Genomic DNA, 18,075 nt, shown 5'->3' on the forward strand with positions numbered 1-18,075 from the left:
CGGTGACCGCCCAGGTAAGCAGCGCTGCCCCTCGCTGAGGGCACCCCCTTCCCCCGGGAGCCTGAGGGGACCCTCCCAGGCCTCGAGGCTCAGGGGAGCCGGGCCTCCGGGCAGGCAGCGCCGCTGGGTGGCTGAAGATACCTGCAGGTTAAAAAAGTGCCTTTAAGAACGTCCGGTTACTCAGTAAGAAATTACTCTCTATTTATAAAGCGGTCATCAAAGTATTTGTAGCGCTTGTTCTGAAATGTTGTAACTTATTCCTTGCTGGTGGGGTGCGTAACGGTGCGGTGGAGGTGCCGTTTTACCAGGCGTCCATCACTAAATTGCTGTGAGATCCCGCAGCTTGCCGAGTCGCACGTGAACCGCAGGTGTGACCAGGGTGAGCGAATTATCGCTGACTTATTCCTTTGTGCCTTACTGGTTGCGTGAGTGGCCGTGTGCTAGCGTCTTTTAGGAAAACCAGGATCACGTGAAGCGCAGCTGACAGGCTTGTGATTATCTGGGCTAGTGGATTTTTCAGTTGGCACTCTGCATTCATATGGGGGCAGAGAAAAATCGATTTTGGTATCCGGCTTCTGGTTTCCGTAAGGAGTTTTCTTGCCTTAAGTCTGCTTTTCCGACTCATTTCAAATCGGCACCGAGCATGAATAAGGAATGCCTCACCTGTGTAGGGGTACAGTTTGGAGAGAGAAACTGGCTTGCAGTAAGAGACTTTGAAATACATTGTCAAGTGATTCCCTTTAAGTCATCCCTAACGGGAGGACGTGTGTAGCCTAATCCGAGCTACTCAGAAGATCGAGAATGTACAGAGACACGTACAGGGCTGCTATGGCCGAGAAGGCTTTTTCCGTACAGACAGCAGATCCGTCTTTCTGGAGCTTCACTCCACTCATCTCGACCATTGCAATGGTTAATTTTTGTTCCTTCTCTTGTGAGAAGGAGAGCAAGCTGGCATCCACGCTGAAATGCCCCTTCCCGTGTTCTATGTCGTGTTCCAAGATGCTCTCAACCTTCGCAGCAACAACAAAAAAAGCAAAATCAGTATTTTAATACTCCCATCTGTGGAAGTCGTTAAGTAAATGATCTCTTTGACTTGTGAAGTGCTTTACTGTCTTACAGGCGCACTAAATAATCCACACTTATATATGGGACTCTTCACCCTGAAAGACTGTCATGCTCATGTATTCAGTTCCCAGTTTCTTGTGAATTAGTTATGTCCAAGAAATGAAAACTGTAGTGTGGTTTTTGTGTCATGGGGTTTTTTTTTTTAAATCTGAGGCCAAAGAAGCCAGAAAATTCTGACTGCCATTTCAAGAAAAATGGTAGTCAGCTGTGTCCAATTTAATGTTTATTATCAGCAAAACAGTTGTTAGAAATTTTAGGTCTCATGTCCTGGGGTAATTCCTCTCAAAGTGAGTATTTTGATCCCTGCCAAGTTTGAAGCGATTATTCCTGCCCTTCTTCCCAGTGTGACCTTAAGTTGTGATACTGCTACCTATATCATCATCTAAATGTTGCTTTACTTAAAATAACACACAGACACCCCCCGCCCCTTCATTTTGAGCCAAATGTGATGCATGTTCTCTCACCAGCTTAAGCTGTTGGGACACAATCTTCTCTTCCAAAGACTCTAGCAATAGCAGCAGCTGATCCTCCGTTAGCTCTGCAGAATTAAAACAGGTTTGTAGCAAAAACCCACCACCAATGTTTCGGAGACAACTGGCGAGATGCTAAGGGTGACCATCAACTGTCTTGCAGGGAACGCCTGTTTGGTCAAAAGTTCTTCAGACGTTTTAAACTATTTAGTGCAGCCTCCCTGTGAGACGAATACAGCTGTTACTCTGCACAGATGACTGTAACGTCGAGTGTAGAGACCGAGGGGGTTGAGGGGAGGTTCAAACCATGTTTTGTGGCAGCCTTGGGAAGGGAACCCTGGAATTTGCACTGCTCTTTCTGTAAGGTAATCTTGCCATCTTTACCCACACTTTAATTCTGATTTCAAGCCCTCTTTTCAAGGATCCCTTTGTGCACGCTGTTCCTGGACCGAGTGGTAATTCGGTGTCACGCTCCTGGCAGTCGCTGCTCCGCGACTCTCCCAACTGTTGCTGAACAGCAGCTGCTACGGACTGGTCTGTGCTCTCAGCATAAACCACCTTCATTCCCACAATCTAAGGAACGATTTTACGTAAATCCTCTGCGAGTCTCTCGTGCTCTGTAAGGTTTCTATATTCTGCTAGTCTTGTCGGTAGGAACGCTCTTAACATATTCTGGTGCTACTGGATTTCTCTATTAAGATGGCCAGAAAGCCTTACCATCTAACGCGTCAAGAGTGTAGGTGATTGCTCCTGCCAGCTTAAGGAGAAGTTGTCTTGAAGAATACTGCAAGCTGCTCAACAGGTCTTTTAAGTCTGGGCTTTCTGTTTTCAGCTCACAACTACCAGTTTCATCAAGAACTGCTTCCATCTAAGGGGATAAGAAAAAGAAACGTCGTGATTTAAGAGAAGAGGCTGCTGATAGTCCCTTGCAGTCTAACTACAGAAGCATACGAGCAGTCGTATAATATGTGTCTCTCCTCCCTAAGCTATTTATGAGGCTGTAATTGAGGCTTTAGCATTCACACTGGCCCCCGTTAAAGACAGAATGTGAAATTTAAATGGTTTGATACCTTCAGGTAAATCTGCTAGGCTATATTCAGGACATATTTCAGCAGTTGACTCTGTCCTGAGCACCTCCTTTCTCTGTATGGTGACGAAGACCAGACAGATGTGCTGAGTGAAGGATTTTTGGATTGATAGTTGTGGCACAGGAGAGGTGACTTCTGGGGTGAGAGATGTGATCATGGATGTCTCTGTATTTGTAAATCCTGGCAGTAAGAAGAACTTTGCTTACTTTCTGGGTCAGTTCTTGAAAGAGGTTCCTGTCTCTCATCACAGCTTTGATGGCTTTTAAAAATATGACAAACAGGTCAGAAGACAGGCTGGAGAGAATTTGACAATTCTCTTTAACTTCTACCCTCAGTGCTCCTAATGTTTCTTGTGAGGAACCTGAAAACCAGAAAGAGTCCAAATATGTCACTTGTAAACTAGGCAACCCCACAGTAAGTTCCCTGGCACCCCTAAATTTAAAATTTGAAACATTTCTATAAGTATTTTCAAAAGCGATGCGCAATTTTGAGTTGGACTGTTGTCATGTCTCAGGTAATAGGCAGCACTCTACAGTAAACACACTGCTTTTGGTGATTTGGGTTTAACCGGAGAGATTCCATCTTACCGAAAGGGGGTAAAAGTAGCGCAAGTGGAAGTAGTGAAATACATTGCTTACCGTCAGATACGAACACTGATCTGCTTTGTTTTGGGAAATATTGAAGACCTGCAACAGGATAAAAAGGGCATTGCCGATTTAGAAAAATACTGAAAGCTGGGTAGATATGTTTTTACCAGGGTTGGGTTTAAGGCTGAAGCTATTGGTGTCCCGGGTCTGAAATCTCACGTGCTAGTCGTAGGCTGGTGTTTGCACTCTTCTCCAGCGCATCTGTCTTCTGTCTGTTCATTTAAAACGCGTTATTCCTAGACCTCATCCCCTACTGTCATGTACCTTGTGTTAGGGTCTGTGTTGGCCCGTATGGGTGTTAAAATACAAGTAAATTAAAATGACAGCAACTACTCAGCAAGATCCATGCAGACGTGGGAAGCGCAGAGCATAGGGGAAGCAAGCCAAATGTGGGGTCTCAAATCCTGCAGCAGGTTTTGTGGATCTCGGTCCTCTCTTTCTCTACTTATCCAGCATAAGCGCCTTTTACGCCAGGCTTCCCACTGAAGGCTCAGCCGCCCTGTTTTCTCCACGGCTGTTTCCTTCTGAGTAGGAAAAGGAAGCAAAACAAACCTCTGCCCTCTGTGCTGTTTTTCAACAGGAGCTCTGCAGTTCCTGAAATCCAGAGCTGAGACTTCCAGTATCCCTCTTTCATTTCCTTACCAACCCCGCCCCCCGAAAATGCATCTCTTTCCCAAGTAGCTCTTTTAACTTACATACTGTGTACGGCCTTTTCCCAGGTGATTTCTGTCACTCATATTGCACGTGTTCATGTCCTTGCAAATGAGCTAAGGGTGGCCATGAGGCTGAATGATACTTCAGAAAAATGTTTCCTGAATGGAGGAGTTGGTAGTTTCTGAAAGTTACTTACCCCATGACCTGTCTGTAATGGCCAGCTGGATTGCCCTGAACGCCAGCGTGCAGCTCTTGGGTATAGTCATGCTTTGTTTGTTCTCTCTGGTGCCCTGGTCAACGAAAAACATCTGTTACTAGGCCTGGATGGCGTGCGGATGTTTGGGAAGGACTGCCTGCCGAGGCCGAAGAGCAATCAAACCTTCGCATGAAACTTGGCGTAAAGCTGGGTCATGAAGCTCCCCTCCGCCGTGGTGGATTCCTCGAAGGTGGCCTCCTCTGAGGTTTCTATTGTTTCGTGAACTATGTATAAGTTCTGGTCTATTTTCTGTAGTTGTTGAATGAAGGAGTGATTCGCATTTATTTTTCTAAAGGAGAAAAAGGATGCAATATCCTGGCTAAAAGTGTCTGTTTTTCTGTGAGTTATGACAAAAGTACTGTAGTCTACCGGAGCCAAAAGCCTTATGCTGGCGTCCTTTCTCGCGTTACGTGAGTACATGTAAATATAACAATGTCGGGAGCTTCTGGGGGAAAAAAGGTGGCAGAAAATGGGCTGTAATTCTCGCTGTCCTCAACGTGTTCCCCTCTTATGTCTGAGGGGGACCGGGGCAGCGAGGCCGTGGCCTGGCAGGTCATACAGGTGATCTGTCCTGATCTGTATGCTCCTCGCCGGGTACAAACCGTGAGGAAAAGGTGGCTTGACTCCACGTTGAGGTGTTCCCACTTTCTGAACTACAAAGAAATCTACAAGCATTACAAAGCTGTGTAAGGAATCTTTATCGCCTCTCTTTCCTGTCCTCCAGAAGTATGCGTAGTTAGGGAGAATGCATGCTCTCGGGTCTTAATCTTGGTTTTTGGCTTTTGAAAAACCATTGTGTGACCTGGCGTGGGGTAGAGGAGGATGACCGGAGGGCTCATTCTCCCTTTGTGTCTGCCTTACCTTTCTGTTTTCAGTGCCTCAAGTTTTGGTACGGGTATGTGGTTCTTCTCCAGCTTGATGGACCACCCTTTGGACAAGGAGGTAGCTCCTTTCAGCTCTACGCTTATAGGCTCAACGCAAAGGCTTAGACTCCCATCAACTCTGTCACTGACGCTTTTTTTGACTGTAAATTGCCTTGAATCTTGGCCGTCTCCGTTGGGAAAGAGGGAATCTGAAATAATTTGATGCATTAGCTTAAGCACGAGTACACAGACTCAATATTACTACTATTGCGCACACAAGAAAGATGGAACGTGGTAGAGTTCAGCCACAAATGATCCAAATGTTTCGTCTGTGGAAATTGTGAACTTAAGATTGATAAACGTGGGCTTTACCTGCGCTTTTATCGTCTTCTCCTGGCAGCAGTACGTCGTCGAGTCTGTACCATGTCTGTTTGTAGCCAGGAGATGGGCGGAATAAGGCTTTTCTTTTTCTTCTCACTAGACAGAGGGGTCTGAAATGTTCATGGTCTAAGATGCTGTAAACTGGGACCAGGTCTCCTCTTGGATCCATTTGATTTACTATGGATTGGGTGACTTTTTTAAACATTCTGCTGCGGATGGGTGAATTTTTGAACCAAAGCGAAGCGTACTTGTGCCTTAGGAAAAAGGCAAGACAAGTTAAGCAAAATTACTTGAAATACAAGCAGAAGGTTGTAACAAAATATGTTACTTTAATTATTAAGAACTTTTCAAAATCAGTAATAACCCAAAAAAGCCCATGTTAGTACAAGGACACAGCTTTCACAGGATTGTGTATAGGGAAGCGTTTGGAGAGGTAGGAGTACGAGCTGTGGCTTGCTGATGAGGCTTGTTCAGACTCAGCCCCCTCTGCTGATGAACTCCCCGCCATCGTGCAGGCTGAGAACACAGCCAGCAGGTTCTGAGATTACTGATCTCCAGCACTGGAGTCTGTTACTGTTCTTTCAATTAAGACGTTTTGTTGCATATACCAGCACATACCATAATAATTTTCGTTACTAAACTAGACGTTGCTCCTTAACCTAGGACTTAACATGGTCCTAAATGCTTTAATCTTTAATTAATGCGTTGCCCTGACATAAGTTTAAAAAAAAAAAAAAAAGCTTGAACAATTCTTGCTGTTTTTTACTGCATCAGCGTTTTCCCCGTGCATCTTGTTGCCTGGCAGACAGGAATGGTTTAGCACTGTTTCGAAATAGAGCGTTAGCAAAATGATTTTGTCGAAGTCTTACTGCAAGGAAGTGAAAGTGCTGAGAGGTGAATACTAGGTTGAGGGAGGAAGTAGGAGAGCTTGTTCTATGGCGTATCTCCCCCAAAATACAAGAAAAATCATGCCAGCACAGCTACTTGGGTATGCCCTGGTTCTCTGCCTGTATCCCCCCAGAGGAGAGCTGGGTGTTTGAGAGGCAGGAACAAAATCACTGTTGGTTTCCTGTTGCAGCTTGTTTTTACTCCAAAGTTTCAGTTTTGCTTCTTACATACACCAGCTGAAGCAAGACGTGATGAAGAAAACTTTGCTCTACAAATGAAAAAACTTCCTGTACTTTTTGAGAAGAAGAAAAGCGTGCAGGTCTTTCCCCTCTTCTGCACCCTACTTTATCAAGTCTTGTTAGAGAAGAGATGCTGATCCCTGTCTACAGTTCAGATGAGCGGATGCTCATCATCGGGGGGCGATATCTTCCCTCTCCCTAATGTCCCACAGGAATCTGAAAAAAGAGACTGACTTAGTCTGATTCTTCCAGAAAGTAGGAAGACTGTCACGTCACAAAGGATGGGGTGTTGTACGCGATGGAGCTGGGGAGGGGAAATAGTCTTGTGTGCTTAATGTGGGATCGTTTCAGTAGTACCTACAGGACTCGTTCCCTTGGGAGACTTCAAAAAGAGATAAAAACTAAACAAGAACACTTAACAGACAGTTTGTTCCACCCCTCTTCCATACCGAAAGCTCTTAAAAATGTACTTGCCTGTTTGTGGAGCGAATGGCTTCTCAAGCACCGTCGGTGGGCGGTGTGCAGAGCAGTCCGCTGTGCTGCTGAAGTGATATGGCCTCTTTAAAGCAGCAGGGCTGGGGAACTGCTCTCTCCCCGCCTTTCCGTTCAGAGATCCGGAAGCATCTGCTAAATTAGGGCACAAAAAGCCTGTTGCTTGCATAATTCTTCCTCCAAAAAGTTTCAGTCATTGCCCCGAGTCAACCTGTCATGGTCTGTTACAGGGGCTGTGGATAACTTTAACTTGTTCTACAGATGTATCGTTCCTGTAAGATTTAATTTCTAGCGTGGTTCTGGTTTTCATTTATACTTCTGAGCTGTTAGGATGAGGAACAGTGTGTTCTGGTTTAGGAGGACTTCACTAAACCCGTGAGAGAGCTAACGCATTAGGTGTGGCGTAGACAAGGGGACAATATTATGTTTCTGGAGGCACTTTTATTAACTTCTATTGACCAGCGATGCACACGTTTCATGCTTTGTGGCTCGTTGTTATAGCAGAGGGTTTGTGTGACTCACCGGTGCGGTACCCTGCAAAGGGATCCACGTGGTGGGCTGCAAGCTCTTTGCTTTACTGCAATCCATGACTTGGTGGGCTTGGAATTGCCGTATCGTATTCATTTGCCTTGCTTGTTTAAAAGCAAAACCTGTCCGCGTAAAAATTCAAGGAGTCAAACACAAGTTTTTACATGAATACTTTATTAGTTTCTCTTAGAATACTGTACAAAGGAGTAATAAAAATATTCACACTTTATTTTAGAAAGTTCTCTACGTGAGACTTCTGTATACACAACAAAAAGAAGGGCTACTGGAAAAAAAAACAACCCTAAAACTTTGTACAATGTCAGAATGTTCCATTTAAAAAAAACAAAACCAACTAATTTAGCTCACTTAAACTGATCCAAGGAGGATACCTATACACAAACGCTTGCATGCTTAAAAGATATTATAGGCAATGTTAAAGCAACATAAGTCACAAAGAGAAATACTAATGTGTTAACAATGGTAACCAGCTGCTGTCCCCTTTTCAAGGGCCAGTACCATGCTTCTATTAAAACAAACACCAAATTAAACAATGACTAAAAAAAAAAAGTACTTGGGAATTAAGTAGCCCTAGATCTCAGGCTTTTTTTTTTTTTTAAAAAAAGGCTTTTCCTGCAAAGGGTTGGACTGTATGACATCCTGTTAGCTATGTTAAACGAATCACGAGACAGGATCCCTAATTCAGAAGCATCAGGCTGTTAGTACTTGATTGTTTTCTGACTTTCCTGGTGCAGTGACTGCCATACTCTGTGAATACACGCGTGGTCTTGGCAGTGGCTTAGAAGAGGCTTTGCCCAGGACAAGGTGGGGCAGAGGGATGGCTTCTGCCAGTTCAAGTGGTGGTTTGCAAAAGCTTTTCTCCTTTGGCATTCATTGCAGAACAAAAAAGAAAAGCATTTTAAGTACCTACTTATCCAGCAATTGTTTCTCGGTCATAGGACGGAGCCCACCTTTAACTCTCCAGCTGACGTTCGCCCTAGTCACTATACAGGAAGCCAGTACAAGTTTGAGAGGAAAATCTGTCAAGTGTGATGTGATCAAAATCCCGTTTAAAATCAGTAACAATCTATTATCTCCTTCACACAGGTACTCGGAGAAAATTCTACAGTCTAAAAGAATGAATGGACTGTCTTTGCACTCCCGTTCTGGTTCTCCACGCAAAAGGTAGGCTTCACCCTTGGATCACTGCTATGCTAGCTGCAAGTACATGCCTGAAAATCCCTCATCCTGCCCACGCTGTCCTGATCTCCCTCTTCTCCGAAATGAGTTATTCCATGAGGGTGTTAATGTTTTGACTGTGCTCTCTAACTTGTTTGTGTGCAAGATTAGCCTTTGAGTGCTGAACTCACTCCTGTATGAATTTAGCACACACAAATAAACCAGAAGTGGTTTCGGTACAGAGTTCCAGGACACCCGGAACTGTCTCAGTTACTTCCACACCACTGCAGTGGTGGTTTCCAAGCGGAAGCTTAAGTCGGGTACCGCTCGCTCCTGTGACACCGACAGGAAGGAGCCACGCAACTGGCGTATGAGGGTGGCTCGACCAGCGGTACCCAAACCCCTTTCACTTAAAACTGCCTCAGGTACACCTAACAAGTAGCGACTGTGGTTTAATTACAATTAACTTACGGTTTCTTCTCTATTTTTGATTAATTCTGATACCTACCCTTAAGATGGGATCTTAAGGAAGATACTATCAGACGTATAATTGTTCAAGTAGTTACTAATCTTATGTAGATACTTAACACACCACGTTGTGAAATCTTTCTTCAATTCTCTCACTTCTTTCCATACTTCTCCAGTTTTCATTTATGTTTCCCTTGATTGGATTAACTGTGTAAGTCCAAGTTAACTTCAGTTATTCCGTGGCAAAAATGCGATCCCTGTGTTGTAAAGAATGTCATTTGCCATGTAACACACCTGTGTAACGGCTATTTTAATCGCTTGTCTGAACAAGGTAAATCAGAAAAGCTTACTATTATAATTAAGGCTTTGCCTAACAAGAAGTTTTAGACTTTAGGCTTTAAAAACTGCCTTTTTGAGAAGTTGATAGTCCCATTCTGTTTTACAGTTGATCTTTAATTTAACAAAACAGAATTGGGTGTCCATAGTGTCAGTTAACAGCACAAATAACACGTTCAAACCCTCAGCTGCTATAACGCCAAGGCCTTCAAGGAAACTGTGTGAAGTGCTGTACTTCATCGAGAAGAGCTGACCCCTACCTTCAATTTATACTTATGCTAAAAATATCAAAACTGCTTTGACTTTGTGTAATGTGCAAATACTTAGAGATAATCAGTATATCTGTCTACATAGGAGTAATGTTTTTAAGCATATAGCGACTGTTTCTGTTGCAAAAAAGTTGATGTTTTTCCCCTCCTATTCTACCAAAATAAGTAAATAGTTTTCTTTCCTCTGGAGATTTACCATTGGTGTGTAAGTTGTGTCTGCGGGCAGACATTCAGGTCTGTTAAGCAGCATACAGTCTGCGTTACGGATACAGCCTTAGCCATCCTGTTACGGACAGGCCTCTACAGCTCTGAGGGCAGCGGTCTTCCCGTAAGGATTCCGGGCATCGACACTGTTGATTTCTTAGTCATTTCAAAGGTACTTAGCTGATTGATGAAAAACTCTATTTTGAAAACAGTTGTTTTTTTTTTTTTCCCCAGAAGTCATTGTCTAGTAGCTTAAAGAGTATATTAGCTTTAGGGTATATAGTACCTTAACTAAAGCAGCAGTCCTTATGTCATGGTGGTTAAAAGGTTTAACCCCCCCATCAAGTAAATTGCACATCTGTCAAACTCCCTCGCTGGAGAACAGCGCGCGGGTATCAAGCCGGACTCTTTTCCCTTTCTACCTTCTTGAAAACTTCCTTGTCACTTAAAATATTTCCACTTTTCAAACACACTAGGGGTAATGATTCTCTATGCATTCCAGCAGCCCCCTGAGGTACGCTAAATGTTTTTCCCTTCTCTGCAGCACTCCGATAGTAAGGCTGAGATAGAGAAGTGAAGCAGCTTGCCTAAAATCATGCATGGAGTAGTACTAGATCTTATATGCAAACCTGAAGTTCCCCTACCCATGTCCTATGCTCAGACCATCAAACAGAACTCAGCAATATCCACTACGACCTCTAAAGCTAGAATTGGCTAATGCAGGAACAAAAATAGCATATTTAAAATGTTTTTACCATTGTCAAAAGTGTGAGACAATGTAAGCACTAAGACAACAAAAATACAGGCTTTCGTGAGTTTACGGGGGAAGCATGAGGAAAAAACCACATTTCATCTGGCACACAACCCAAAAGAAAAACCGATTGCTTTGAACAGTAGAAAGCTATCTCAGCCAGGAAGTCTAAACCTGCAAATCTACTTTATTTAGGTGGTAACTTTATGGGGAAAAAGGCTCAATTTTGTTCCTATACTAAATAATCTATTATCTCCAGCGACCACTGCATCCTTCTGTTGGTCAGTTCGGTCTGCTGCTGGTGCTGCTCGTTAGTATTGCTCTCCCGCAGCTCCCTCACCCTTGCCAGCGATCACCTGGGGGCTCAGGGGATGCTGCCACAGCACTTGTGCGTGGAGCCGAGTGACGGACTTCCAGGTAAGCCAGAAATCAAACACTCGCTTGCCTCGAGTCAGATACTGAGTTAAGTCCACTGGCAAATCCCAGTAAGACGTACACAGACTTAAGAGACCAAGGAGCTGGACTGAGGAGAAAAATTCCAATTATAGTCGCTAACTGATTATAGCAAGCAGCCCTCCGTCTCTCGTTTGGCCTATACCCGTCAGTCCTCAGCTTCTCCCATGCTCGTGCAGTCTCCGTGTACCAACTAGCTCAGTGGCATTTGTTGTCGATCATTAAACTGAGCTGCACCCCAGCCCTTAATCCAAATGCTGTACTGCCTGAGCACTCGGAGCGCGCTTAAAAATGAGCGGTTTGGGGTGGGGAGCAGAGTTACCCGGACAGATTCTGGTGTAAGCTGAAAATAACAAGTATGATTTAGGATCTATTGACCTTTTCCCTGAGCCACACGAATGGTACCGTAGAAAACTGAAAGCTTTGTCAAATTGCAGGTCATTCCTTCCCGTACTGTTTTTAGTAAAAGAACTTCCTTTCTCAGTGGCGTAAAAGATTGCAAAATAAAAATCTGTCGTTCTCTTTCCCCTCCCGCTCCCCCACCCAAAAATGGAACTAAAACCCTGAAACAATCAAGTATTGGGAAAGTCTGGCTGTATCCCTTTGAATTTCCCCCACATATCGCTTAAAGCACCTAGCTTCAGAAAGGAAAATATATTTTTAAAGTGCATTTACCACAGCAATAGTACCAGCACTAAAAGCTTTTCCCCTCATCCCTATTCTCGTCATTCAGTGTCTGGGATAGATTAAAATCTCCCCAGAATTCGTCGTCTTTGTACCTTGAAGTCTCAGTGTATCTGCATCTATTTATGATGCTGGAATAAAAGAAATCCAGCGTCATGCATCCTGCTCCGCACTAAACTCTACTCTGGAGCTTGTTTAGATTTATTGGGCATGAGGATCCAGCATGCGGTATATGTCTATTGGATACTGCATTTAAACAGCCGCTGTGAAATTACATCCCAGTGTGCGTGGGGGTGAAGAAACAGGACTAGAGAGAAAGAACTTCCCCCTCTCCCCTGCCTCCTCTTCAATTCGCTCCAGCCACGCGGTTCAGTACTTATTGATCCCAAAGATCCGGACTCCGTGAAACTGAGGCAGTTTGGGGATCAGGACGCTCATAAGGGAGATGGTGTTGATTATGAAGTGTATCCGGTCATACTTTGTGTAAAAGCTGGTTAGAAAATACCTGGAAAGGAGGGGGGGAGAGAGAGAGGGAAACTGAATTACAGCCCTTCATGTTTTTGTTTCCCAGGACAGCACGTGCAGCAGAAGCGTTGATCGGTACAGGCGCGTGAGGCAGCTCAGCCGCCCCAAAGTACTCACAGGACAATGGGCGTGATGGTCAGGAACTTGCGCGATGCCGTGAACTGCACGCCGTAGTCCATCTGCTCCCAGTGCGTGAGCAGCCGAGCCTTCCCCTGGTCCGGAGTCTCAAAAGGAGTTCCTTTCACGGTATGTAGGAAGATGTACATACTCTGTAGCAAATACAAACGCAGCGTGAAGCACGCAGTGTTCTCTGGGCCCCTCGCCACGCCACCAGAAACGTTCAGCCCCAGCAAGAACAGCACAGCTGTGCGAGCTTGCACCAGCGCCCTGTTCCGCTAGAGGGACGCATCGTTGCTGCTGGAACTCGCAGCGGCTAACGAAGCAGCGACAGTTAGGGAGGAAGGCCGCTAGCCGGGGCTAGCTCAGGCTTGGCTGTTACACGTGAGGCCTCTTGTTCAGCTCCTGGGCGTGAGCCAAGAAGGTGGTTGCAAGATTACAGCGCTCAGAGATCTGGGATCAGGAGATTAGCGTGGACTCGCTCTACTGTGCAACAGCAATGCTGAATGCTTTCTCAAAAAGTGCAGGTAGAGCCGTAGGCCGTCAGGGTCTGTTACTGCTCCGATTGCAAGTTAACCTCTCAAAGTGGAACACAAGTCACAGATAAACAGCAAGTGCTTGGCTACAGCATGTGTTTTTAAGTATAGCCATTGCTGGCCTTTAAACTCCTTTCTGTTCCCAGGACCTAATCGTTTAAGCTGCCAGAGGAGGGGAAGGAGCTGGATGAAAAGCAGGCAGCTTGTGAACTGAGCCCCGAGCAGCTCTAGTCAGTCGTCTTGTGGGTTTTTTTTCCCACTAGAGACGTCAATAACATGAGCATGAGGGTGTCGTTTTTGTCTCTGGAATATTCTTGGGCTGAGATGTTATTTAAAATAAAGGATACAAAATTGATTGCTGCCTCTCTGAAGTATTTTGTCCCCTTTGCCTGAGGGTGAACGGCTGCCGAGAGGTCTGCTCCTCAGCTCTAGGACCCAAGCATGCCAAGACTTGCGCAGTGGGATGGCGGAGGCACGGAAGCGAGCAGTTAAACAGAGCATGGTTTTCCCCTGCTCGCTAGGGAAGTTGTCACTGCGTGGCCGCAGCTTTGTCAGGGCACAGCACAGGACAGCGCTGTGCAAACGCAGCAGAGAGCCCAGGTGCCCTGCGTCTGTCTGCATGCGCGTCTGTGTGCTCTGCTTACCTGTGCACCCCTAGCGCAGCACTCTGACACCCGTTCGTTTGGGTACCTGATCCTTAGAAGGGGAGAATCTGTTCCTGGACTAATCTTTTACTTTAAGCAGAACAAAGTTTGGGGTTTAATCTTGTTTTCTTAACTCCAATGAGGCCAATTCAGATTGTATCAACCAAAGTGAAAGCTGTCCTGCCAGTTTCTGTGGCCTGTCACAGCTATTCCTCTGTTAAGGGGGACATGACAAAGGGACTTACCCTGCAGGCAAATGAATTCAGTGTCCCCTCTGAGCCAGCCTCACCAGATGTTTGCTGTCTCATCAGTACCTAGGCTGGCTTTAAATATATGACCTAGAGGCAAAGGTGCAGTCTGAGGGGTGGAGGTTGAGTAACCTACCCTGCATCTTTGGAAATACAGAGAAAGGAATTGTTTCAAAAAGAATCTTACTAGATTGCTCTCAAAAGAACAGCCGGTGCCGAGAGATTACCACTCCGTGCCCCAGGAAGTCAAGCCAGCCACGCTGTTCCCTTACCATGTTGTGAATGATGTTGGTAAGAGTCCAAACCACAGGGACGCTGAAGAAGGGGATGCTCAGGAGTACGACGTGCAGCAGGCCGATTCCAAGGACGTAGGACAACCAGATGCCCCGGCTGTTCATGACACGGGTGTTGGGATTCACCTCGCTGTGTGCCGTTCCCACGTTCATGTTGGCTCTTGTGTCAAACGGGCGCCCCTGAAACTAAAGCAGAGTCAGGTCAGTACTCGGATCGCGGTAGCCCTCCCTCTGAATTACTCCGGTGAGCACAGCAGGGGTCGAGCACCGTCTTGCTGTTAAGCAAACCAGAAATCTGCTGTTTGCTATAAAAATCACAAGTCAGTTCACTTCCCTGCACCTCGTTATTTCCATTTGTAGAGCTGACGTTTCTGAGGGGAAGCTAAATCCGGGAGTGGTTGAGATTTGGGAATAACGTGTGGGAAGCCCGTCTGTGACAGAAGCTACTTGCGATCTGCTGAAACGTTTTCCTGGAACCAAGAAGTCAAGGTTCAATCCCGCGATTGCCTGACAAGACTCAAACGAATACTTTTAAGCGTTTTTAAAAATCATCATCACGGTGTTAATCGTGGAAGCACTCGGCACATGAAGCTTCTTGCATGTTTATGGGTTCAGCATATGTTAAACTCAAAAAGAGAACACAAGTATTTGCAGGATAAAGGCACGGCAGCGCTGTGTCAACAGATCTCCTAATTAGTTCAACTAAATTAACAGGGTTCTGCACGGCTCTAGAGGCTTGCTGGTCTCCTCGTCTGGCTTACATGATGTGCCTTCCAATTTAAGACTTATGGGGGGGGGAAGTAACAAAAAAATTCCCCTGCAGGGAAGGAGTGAGATTCTTCTTGAGGAACATAAAAAGTTAGAGATAACATGGAAAAGTGCATTAGGAGGATATTTCAGTAGCAAGAGCTGCAGAGGAGATGGCTCTTCCCCTACCTGGAAGGAGCAGCTGCCACGTAGGAGGAATGTTTTTCTAAACAATACCAGGAAGGCGAGGAAGCAAGACAGTGTCATCCTTTCAGAGCAAGTCTTTGGAGTGGTGCCCTACGGACAGCGCAGGTATCGGAGTGGCTTTTTGGACTGCCGCACTGATAGCGGCAGCGGGTATCGGTCAGCTTTAAGGCTTTCTGGGAAGAGGAGAGCTCTGGTTTACCTGTTTTCAGGGATTACAGGAAACAGCACAAATTAGAACCGCTGTGAAGCTGAGTATCTCTACACTGAGATCAGGGAAGTTCTTGCGTAAAATCATCTTTGTTTGTTCCATTTTCCCATGGAAATGTAGTTTCATTAGATAATACGGTCTGTCCCTCCTTGTGCGGGGGACCCCAAGGCGAGGGCTGTTTCCTGATGTCTAGCCTTGTGTGTTTGCTGCTTTGGTTCCCACAGCTGGAAGACGGCGTTGCTGTTCTCTCGAGCTCCCGCAGTCTTTGGTCTCAGGAGGCGAGTCCGAGCCAGATCTAACATTACGCTCTGTATGTCGCTGCCAGCTGTTCCGAGTTCCCTCGCGGAGTGCTGGGCCTGGCTTGCTTCAGAAGCTGGCGCTCTCCCCTGTTCCTGCCCAGGGCTGGGCCGCAAAGCGAACGCTTGACTCCGCAGCTCCTGGGACGCTCGCTGTAACTGCCGAGCCTCTTCCAGCCGCGCAGGCGGCTGTCGCTCGGTGTTGCAGGCCGATCCGGTGAGGCAGGGCTGCTGGGTGAGCTGAACGGATGCTCGCCTACCTCTGCTACCCGGGTGTCAGGCCGGGGGCTTATATCTGGAGAAGGTTTTTGTTACCAGAAAAGAGGCTCGCAGGTCTGTGGAGTGCTCGTTTTCTTGTCACCCCTCCCCTGGGTCAAAGGACGTTGGCTACTGGCTATTCCAGAGAAAAGCCTGGCGCTTGGTCTGGAAGCAGGACTCAGAGCCAGAGTTCAGCACGTCAGTCCTAGCAGGGGGAGCAGCTTCATCCTTAGTGTGGTGCAATTCCTAAGGGCTTTCAGAAGGAAGTCTAGGGGCTGCAGCGAAGCATAACATGAGTCAAAAAAGTCGTATTGTTGCAACAACAACAACAACAAAAAACCCCAAACACCCCTGTGGAATGCATAAACAGGAGTGCTGTTTGCCAGACATAGGAAATAATTCTCCTAGATATTGGTAAGGCCTCAGCTAGAATACTGTCCAGTTCTGGGAGGAGCTGGAGGGGATCCAGGGGAGAGCAGTGAGAATGAGCAGAGGTGTAGGAAAAACATGACCTGCAAGGACAGATTGAAGGAAAGGGGTTTGTTTAGTCTAGAGAACGCTGGAGAGAGGCGTGAGGAATAGTCCTCAAACGCTCAACAGATAGCTGCACTGGGAAGGGAGACAAACTGTGAGTGGAGTTAACTGCACGACTGAGACTCGGAGCAACTCGGTAATGCAGAAGGACTGATGTCGGAAGGGACTGCCCACGGACAGTGATCGGTGCTCTCACCGGAGGCTTTAAAATCAAGTTTCATAAACAGCTAAAAGATTAAGATTCCTCTTTGGAACGGGGGGGGTGACCAGGTGGCCTCTTCAGGGCCCTCCTTTCTTGAAATGATGCTGTTGTCCAAAGGCTAGAGAAGCTAGCAGGCCTTCCCGCAAGCCCTAGAGCTAGAGGTGCACCCTGCCCGTGCGGTAAGGAAGTGGGATTGCCGTTTGAGGACAACCACGAGCGTGATTTTCAAAAACTAATAAGCAGCTTCTGCTTGGTCCCCTCTGCGAACAAGGGCAGTTGCAAACCTGCAGCTGGGTGGCAGAGGGCCAAACTTAGAAGCCGTACGTGAAGCGATTCTGCTCCCCGTGCCTCAGTTTCCTGAGTATTAGATGGGTGAAGTGCTAGAACATACAAGAGGTTAACTCATCCTTGCAAGGGAGATACGGAGATGTCAAGCGTTGGGTCCTACGATGAGGACAATTCTGCGTGCTTCTCCAATTCCGTCTTTCCCCACCTTAAAAATCTGCGAATCTTCCCCGTTTCTCAACGGGTGTTTGCAGCCCTTGCCCAAGCTCTGTGCTCGCTTCAGATTGCACACCCAGCTCTGCGCAGTGTTGCAAAAGCCTGGCTGAGGGAGCGCGAGTTCTCAAAGCTCCCATCCCTACCCCCGTCCCGGATCCCACGTTGTTTGCTTTCTGATTTTGCACCGGGGATTTGTTCACCTGCAGGAAAAAGAAGGCAAAGCACGACAGCGGGAGGAATTCCAGCCCCCCCTGCCCCCGGCGCAGCTGGCTGCGAAGCTCTGCTTTCCCACTTGTGCAGCGGTTTTTTGGGACAGAAAAGCTTTAATGTTTCACTGGACCGAGTGTGAAGGTTGGGACTGCGCTGACGTTGGACGGCGTCCGTCCAGGGAGGGGAAAAGTCGTAACTGTGGTCAGAAGCAAAGAGCAGGCTGTGATGAAGCCGAGCCCTTCCTCTGCCTGATCCTTCGCGTCCTGTTCCCGACTTCCCGCCTGCCGCTGCGCCAGCTCCCTGTCCGCGGCTCTGTTGGGAAAGACCCTCGTCCTGGGGCTCAAAGCAAGCATCGGGGCTGCCAGCTCAGCATCTGGTGTCACAGCGTCTCCCCACTTCTGAGGAAAGGGGGAACAAAATGGCGTCAGTGGTTTCCCCGCTCGCTTCATCATCCATCCGCTGCCGGAGGACCCACAACCTCCGACTACAGCCGCGCGACCAGCGCCCCAAGGCGCAGCTCCTTTGCCCCCAGAGGAGCGTGACCACCGTGTCTGTTCCCGTCCCCTCGCGCTTCCGC

The 18,075-nt window shown here is 46.8% G+C and overlaps 4 protein-coding genes across 4 annotated transcripts in view; 1 reads left to right on the plus strand and 3 right to left on the minus strand.

Annotated features, from left to right (window-relative positions):
- The window catches only part of PSMD3 (proteasome (prosome, macropain) 26S subunit, non-ATPase, 3), a 20,512-nt gene extending 5,183 nt beyond the window's left edge, over nucleotides 1-15,329 (minus strand). Inside the window, exons 1-2 of the mRNA XM_009334964.1 lie at nucleotides 15,320-15,329; nucleotides 12,311-12,314 (exon numbers count right to left, since the gene is read on the minus strand). The gene's annotated coding sequence lies outside the window, so the exon portion shown is untranslated. The remainder of the gene's footprint in view (nucleotides 1-12,310; nucleotides 12,315-15,319) is intronic.
- On the minus strand, nucleotides 272-5,720 carry GSDMA (gasdermin A). Its single transcript, XM_009334953.1, has 9 exons — nucleotides 5,476-5,720; nucleotides 5,102-5,312; nucleotides 4,364-4,529; nucleotides 4,181-4,274; nucleotides 3,322-3,369; nucleotides 2,890-3,044; nucleotides 2,313-2,463; nucleotides 1,590-1,663; nucleotides 272-1,010 (listed from the first exon to the last, which is right to left on the minus strand). The coding sequence occupies exons 1-9, from the start codon at nucleotides 5,687-5,689 to the stop codon at nucleotides 774-776; spliced, it is 1,350 nt and encodes a 449-aa protein (XP_009333228.1). The 5' UTR covers nucleotides 5,690-5,720; the 3' UTR covers nucleotides 272-773.
- On the minus strand, nucleotides 8,247-14,516 carry ORMDL3 (ORMDL sphingolipid biosynthesis regulator 3). Its single transcript, XM_009334942.1, has 3 exons — nucleotides 14,315-14,516; nucleotides 12,615-12,766; nucleotides 8,247-12,477 (listed from the first exon to the last, which is right to left on the minus strand). Exons 1-3 carry the CDS (start codon nucleotides 14,486-14,488, stop codon nucleotides 12,342-12,344), a joined length of 462 nt encoding a protein of 153 aa, XP_009333217.1. The 5' UTR covers nucleotides 14,489-14,516; the 3' UTR covers nucleotides 8,247-12,341.
- A 2,587-nt stretch (nucleotides 15,330-17,916) lies between the features above and the next one.
- The window catches only part of LRRC3C (leucine rich repeat containing 3C), a 7,790-nt gene continuing 7,631 nt past the window's right edge, over nucleotides 17,917-18,075 (plus strand). Inside the window, exon 1 of the mRNA XM_009335000.1 lies at nucleotides 17,917-17,921. Coding sequence (XP_009333275.1) covers nucleotides 17,917-17,921 — 5 coding nt within the window. The remainder of the gene's footprint in view (nucleotides 17,922-18,075) is intronic.

Source organism: Pygoscelis adeliae, unplaced genomic scaffold (assembly GCF_000699105.1).
Source record: "Pygoscelis adeliae isolate BGI_AS28 unplaced genomic scaffold, ASM69910v1 Scaffold1050, whole genome shotgun sequence".
Taxonomy (NCBI): Eukaryota; Metazoa; Chordata; class Aves; order Sphenisciformes; family Spheniscidae; genus Pygoscelis; species Pygoscelis adeliae.

Coding starts and splice junctions, on each gene's coding strand:
- GSDMA (XM_009334953.1), bottom strand. CDS start 5,689: ATGTTTAAAAAAGTCACCCAATCCATAGTAAATCAAATGGATCCAAGA. Junction 4,530..5,101: donor GAGGCACTGAAAACAGAAAG/GTAAGGCAGACA, acceptor TTTCTCCTTTAG/AAAAATAAATGCGAATCACT. Junction 2,464..2,889: donor TTCAAGAACTGACCCAGAAA/GTAAGCAAAGTT, acceptor TTATCCCCTTAG/ATGGAAGCAGTTCTTGATGA.
- ORMDL3 (XM_009334942.1), bottom strand. CDS start 14,488: ATGAACGTGGGAACGGCACACAGCGAGGTGAATCCCAACACCCGTGTC. Junction 12,767..14,314: donor CCAACATCATTCACAACATG/GTAAGGGAACAG, acceptor TATTTGCTACAG/AGTATGTACATCTTCCTACA. Junction 12,478..12,614: donor ACCATCACGCCCATTGTCCT/GTGAGTACTTTG, acceptor CCTCCTTTCCAG/GTATTTTCTAACCAGCTTTT.